This window comes from Triticum aestivum, chromosome 2B (genome assembly GCF_018294505.1).
Source record: "Triticum aestivum cultivar Chinese Spring chromosome 2B, IWGSC CS RefSeq v2.1, whole genome shotgun sequence".
Classification (NCBI taxonomy): Eukaryota; Viridiplantae; Streptophyta; class Magnoliopsida; order Poales; family Poaceae; genus Triticum; species Triticum aestivum.
In genome coordinates this window covers 103,619,201-103,625,220 of record NC_057798.1, presented here as the reverse complement: position 1 = coordinate 103,625,220, position 6,020 = coordinate 103,619,201, and the positions used below count along the sequence as shown (strand labels likewise).

Sequence of the window (6,020 nt, the reverse complement as noted above, 5' to 3'; positions counted from 1 at the left end):
CACGGCAACGGCAGCTACGGCCATTGCGCGCGGCGGCCAGGTCAGCATGCACGCCAGATGTGGTTACCACGCGCGTACGCAGCGGCGGCCTGCAGCCGGGCGGTGACCAGCGAAACCGTGGCCAGCAGGGCACGCGGCGGCGCGAGCGTGCAGCGGGCACGTGTGCAGCAGCCAGTGCGACGCGGTGACGAGCTGGCCAACGGGGCGGCGGCGGCGGCGGCGGCCATCACGGGACGGCGTCAGGGCGCGGCAGTAGGCCATCGGGATGTCAAAATCTTCATCGTGTTCATCGGGAACTTCGACGGCGCGTGGCACAGTAGGTGCTTTTTCGGCGGTACCGTGACCATCTGGGTTACGATCTGTACCGACTCCCGCATAGTGCAGTCAATAAGTCCCTCCTGATCCAAGAACATCAACATTGGTCGGCGACGTATTCATCAGCTCGGTTCTTGGGATGAAAATCCACACCATAGATAGATTAAATCCAAAAAATAGACTAATCACAAAAAGAATCGCGATAACATGAGGAATCCATTTTTTTGCAAAAGAGGGACCGGATCTTATACCTTTGCGTAAACGACGAAAGCCTGCTTGATGCAGGCTTGATGCAGGCTTGATGGAGAGTTCGTGGAGCAAAGCGTGCTGATAACGTGTTCTGCAACTCCGCCGGTGAGTCCGATCCAAGGTTGCGGAGCGAGGGCGAGTGTCGTAGACGAAGTAGTCGAACACACAAAGTAGATGGACACAGAAAAATATGATGAAGACTAGCTTTATTAATCAATGATCAACTGTTATAATGATACCTTCTTGTCGCTTTATATAGAGGGTAGAGGGTCAAGGAATAAGTATCCACTTAACTTAAAGTGTGGAACCGGGAGAGGCCAAACTGTGCGGCCACCGCCAACCCTCGTGCGGCACGGTTTCCCGCCAGAAACGCGGATTTTTTGTCCAAAAGGACCCCCCGCCGAGATGAATTGCCAAAAAAGACTGCCTCTGAATCAATTTGACAAAAAGGACCCCCTCGGCGGTGGCCGCAGGCGCGGCAGGCGACACGTGGCACCTGCCGCCACGCCAGGAGGCTGCGGGCCCTGCCGCCACCACAGGAGGCGGCCACCCAGCCAGAACGGATTCCCAGCTCCTCCCGCGCCACGACGGAACGGGGCGGGCCAGGTGGGCCCTGCCGCCACCGGGCGAGGCGGCCAGCCCTGGCGCGGTCGCTGGCTGGCCGACAGGCCCTGCTTCGCGCGGGCCCCGCCGGCGGGCCTCGCAGCCACTGCCTGAGGCGGCCTCGCATGCCGACAGCGCTGGCTGACAGCTGCTACTGCACACTGCCCGAGGCGCAGGCCCTGCCGCCACTAGCGCAGGCGGCCCGTTGCTGCATGCGCGCGGATTCCCCTGGCCGACATGAGCCACTGTGGCAAATGGCGTTGATTCCCACACGCGTAATAACGATGAATTTCAGTGTTGCAAATTGGGCTGATTCCCACGCGCGGAGGACGACGAATTTCACGGGCGGGAACTGTTGTGCCGACACTACAGGGATGCTCCTCCTTTATATAGTATGCGTATGCTCCGTGCGCAAGCACACTCTGCCCTCCTCTTCTACTCTCTGCATGTAAGAACAGAGAGAAAGCAGAACTCATTACACATTTCATTCGTGATTTATGGTGATTTAGAGTTGGATTTTGAATATGCTGAAGTTGAAGAAAAGATAGACGAAGGTAAGATCTATCCATTTTTGTTGGTTTGGTTCACATGCATGCAGTTTGTACTATTTTTGTTTAGTTCATAACTATGTGTTCTCTGCTGTGTTAGGTATTATTTCATCAATTTTTGGAGTCATTTAGTGCTTCAGGAGTAGGATTTGTGTAGCGTGAACTACAAAGTTGAAGATCAAGGTATGAGCTTTGCAATACATTTACTTATTTGTGCATGCAGGGTGGTAATTAGTTCGTCCTTTAGCTTGTTATTAGCTATGTGATGGTAGTGCTTAGAGGTTAGAAATAATTTCAGACGAGAGATGTAGCATTTAAACTATTTTTTTAAATAGTAGGTTGAAGATGTTGCATCAACCTTAGGTGCGTCCATTAGTATTGACATGCGGGAAATCTTAATACCGTAATTAAGAAAAAAATTGTACTGTAATGGTTATTGCATGCGGTATGTTATTTCATGTGGTATGTTATTTTATGTGGTATGTTTATTAATAAGTCTATAGTTAGGAAACCGTAAGTCTATTTTGTTATGTCGCAATAATCTAAATTTAATATGTTAAGATTAGTTGCTAATGTACTTAATGATGTATGTAATTAAGTAAAATAATTCATCTTAATAGCAAACAAGGAGGAAAAGACGTGATTGAAGAAATTGTGTTTCCATTTTTGCTGTCTCATTTTGAGGTGATGAACACATACATGGAAGTGCTATTTTCATACTTTTGTTAGCATGAAGAAAAATCCGTGTGTAATATTGATGTTAATGTGATAATAGGTTGACTCCGTTCATATAGTACTGGCGACGGATATTTATTGGAACTATTTTGACGCTTAATTGCATTCGCAAGCACATCCATATTGGAGCTAAGGTAAAAAAATGACACTGTAATTTTGTTAATATTTTTTGTAATTTTGTTAATTTTGTTAATATTTTTTGTATTGATGTACTATTGTGAATAATGTGCATGCCGCTGCAAATATTATTATTTGTAGATAAATGATTGTTATCGTATGATGTGAAAAAATTATATAAAGCCAAAAGAAATTAAATGTTTTACTCATATGATATTAAAATGTTATTATCGTACTATTATATTTACTGGTTGTTTGGATAGCGAGTAATTACCATGGGTTTTCTCATAACCTGTTGTAAAAAAAATAGTTTTTACTAATAGTCGTTTTTTCAAAAACTCAGTTTTTGCATGTTATGAGAATCAATTTAGGATATTTTTGGGGTAGTTAGAGAAAAGCAAAGAGAGTTTTAGTTTGTGACGCCGTATCTCTCTACGCGAGGGATCTCCATGCCCGAGGAGACTTGTGTCCCAGATTTAAACCAGTAGCAGGTAGAATGTCCAGACAGTACAAGCGAGTGATCTGATCAGGTAGTGATGTTTACATTTTAATACATTTACAGTGATATTACATATTATCCTCTAACACTTTTTGTTTACAATGTTTCGATGTGATGTGCAGGGCATACCTGATTTAAATTGGAATGATGAGTACACCCAACCTGGCGACAATGTTTACACAGTAGATACGGATTTCTTCAGAGAGAACGTTATTGGCCCATCCTTTATCCCCGACGAGTCACAACAACCATACGCCTACAATTACGCATCAGATTCGCAACAAGGATTACAGACTCCACCACCTATGCAAGAGTCGCATACACAGGAAGACCAACTGGAGTACGGTCGCGGTCTTCGTGTACCTCGACCACCTAATCGCTTGGAGCTTTCCGGCCCGAAGGGAAGGCCAGGTGGCCGTCGTCGACTACAATGATTCATCTATCCACGTGCGCGACCCAATGTATCTACATATGTCTGTACCAGACTTTTTAATTTGAACATTTATGTATGCTGAAATAAAAATGCACGAGTCAGGAATAATTTTCCCCTCAATATTTTCCCGCCAACGCTTTCCCTCCATATGTTCCCGCCACCCGATTCCCGCCAACGCTTTCCCTCCATATGTTCCGACCACTCGTTTCCCGCCATATGTTCCCGCCAACCCTTTCCCGCCATACTGCACTCGTACTTTCCCGCCATTTTCTCCTCTATACCTATAAAATCCCCTTCAGACGGAGGTGGATAAGCATTCGAGTGTAGTGTCGTCGAGATGTCCCATTATCCTTTCGATCGTAGTTTTCACCCTGGGATGAGCAGGACTCTTCTCAGGCTAACTACCGATTTCAGGATGGACAATAGGATAGTTCCATGGGACGAACTCATCGGTAGTGACACCATAATGAATGAGTTGGCTCACCAATTACGTAGGTCTGGATGGCCTGAAAGGACCTACGAGGAGGTACGTAAAGAACTTCTTAGGTTGCATGCAAGGTGGAAGAATGTAGTGGAGCCGAAGAGTGAAACGTTAGAAGGACTGCAGAAAATTATCCATTTTTATGGACTAAGGAGAGCGAGGATGAAGATGATATCTTCATGCCGCCGCTTCCGGGTGCTGCATCGTCAAAGGGCAAGAGTTCTGCATCGTCTAAGGGCAAGAGTACTGCATCCTCGAAAAGCAAGAGTTCTGCATCGTCCAAGGGTAAGAGTTCTGCATCCTCGAAGGGCAAGAGTTCTGCATCGATGGAAGATGACGATGATGCCATGTAGTTTTTATGCTGTATTCCAGTTCTACCGTTTAATTCGGATGTACTTGCATTATTAGTTTGTACTCTCTTATTGTAGGGCATTATGTTTTATCTTAATTTTATTTTGTAGTTGTTGCACGATGTTCGATATTAGTGGAGGGAAAGAAAATGCCACTACTTTATTCTAAAACTATATTTTTTTTCATTACGACACGGCACAACTGAAAATAAAATACGTCGTAGGAATAAAGCTACATTTAACTCCTGAAATAAAGGTACATTAAAGTGCAGAAATGAAGATACAAATGATTGCGAAATTAAAAATACTACCACAGGAATCTACTGAGTCCAGCGTGGATATTTTCCTTTTCCATCGCCAGCTTCTTCTGCTGCCTTGGCCTCACGAGCCCTTTCTTTCTTTCTCTGCCTCACGAGCCTCCTTTCGCTGTCGTTCCTGCTCCTCCATGCGATGAGCCTCTTCCCTGTTTTTCTTTTCTAAATCCTGAAAAAAAACGGTGTTGCTCCGCATAGTATTCTTTTAACTCTCTCTCTTGCTCTGCTTTCTCCTCAGCTTCCGCCTTCTCGCGTCGCTCTTCCACAAATAAACTATTCCACGCATGGCGACTTTTTTCACGAATCTCAGTCACTGCCCAAGCCGGCTTCTCCGTGTCAATCCAACGATAGTACATGCACAGAGGCGGAGGAGACTACAACAAAAAACAAGAATGTTACTAAAGAATCAAAATACCAACAATATCTATTCGTGATGGTTAAAGCATACCGGAGGCTTGTCGTACTCTGAAATAGCTACGGCAGGATCTTCCTCATAATTGGCGCACATGAAAAACTTCATGCCCAACCAATCTGAAAAATCCGTCACTTCCTTCACCTTGCAAAGATCGCCACACCAACACCGCAGGACTGCCACCCTCGGAGGCAAACTTGCATTCTTCATTTTATGCTTTGATCCGAACAAGGCAAACTCATACCGACTGAACAAATGTGTTACACACTTCGCGCACTGGCGATTTCGAGGATGTCTGGACGAGAGTCTCGGTGTCACCTTTTATAGGCTCAGACAATAAATTAGGCGGGATATTTTAGGATCCCTGTAGTGTCGGTACAATAGGTTCCCGCAGCATCGGATTCCCACAGTGACGTCGTATCCGCTGAGGCAGAAAAAGCAAAAGCCATAGTGATTCCCGCCAGTGAAATTCGTCGTCCTCCGCGCGTGGTAATCAGCCCAGTTTACAACAGTGAAATTCATCGTTATTACGCGCGTGGGAATCAACGCCATTTGCCACAGTGGCTCATGTCGGCCAGGGGAATCCGCTGCTGCTGCACACTGGCCGAGGCGCTGTCGGCAGGCGAGGCCGCCTCAGGCAGTGGCGGCGAGGCCCACCGGCGGGGCCCGCACGAAGTAGGGCCTGTCGGCCAGCCAGTGACTGCGCCAGGGCTGGCCGCCTTGCCCGGTGGCGGCAGGGCCCACCTGGCCCACCCCGTTCCGTCGCGGCGCGGGAGGAGCTGGGAATCCGTTCTGGCTGGGTGGCTGCCTCCTGCGGTGGCGGCAGGGCCCGCCGCCTCCTGGCGTGGCGGCAGGTGCCACGTGTCGCCTGCCGCGCCTGCCGCCACCGCCGAGGGGGTCCTTTTTGTCAAATTGATTTAGAGGCAGTCTTTTTTGGCAATTCATCTCGGCAGGGGGTCCTTTT

At 47.4% G+C, this 6,020-nt stretch overlaps 1 protein-coding gene across 1 annotated transcript; it reads right to left on the bottom strand.

The window, feature by feature from the left end:
• Positions 1-4,478: 4,478 nt before the first annotated feature.
• On the bottom strand, positions 4,479-5,276 carry LOC123040656 (uncharacterized). The gene is made up of 2 exons (XM_044463437.1): positions 5,093-5,276; positions 4,479-5,018 (listed from the first exon to the last, which is right to left on the bottom strand). The coding sequence occupies exons 1-2, from the start codon at positions 5,264-5,266 to the stop codon at positions 4,740-4,742; spliced, it is 453 nt and encodes a 150-aa protein (XP_044319372.1). The 5' UTR covers positions 5,267-5,276; the 3' UTR covers positions 4,479-4,739.
• Positions 5,277-6,020: the final 744 nt, after the last annotated feature.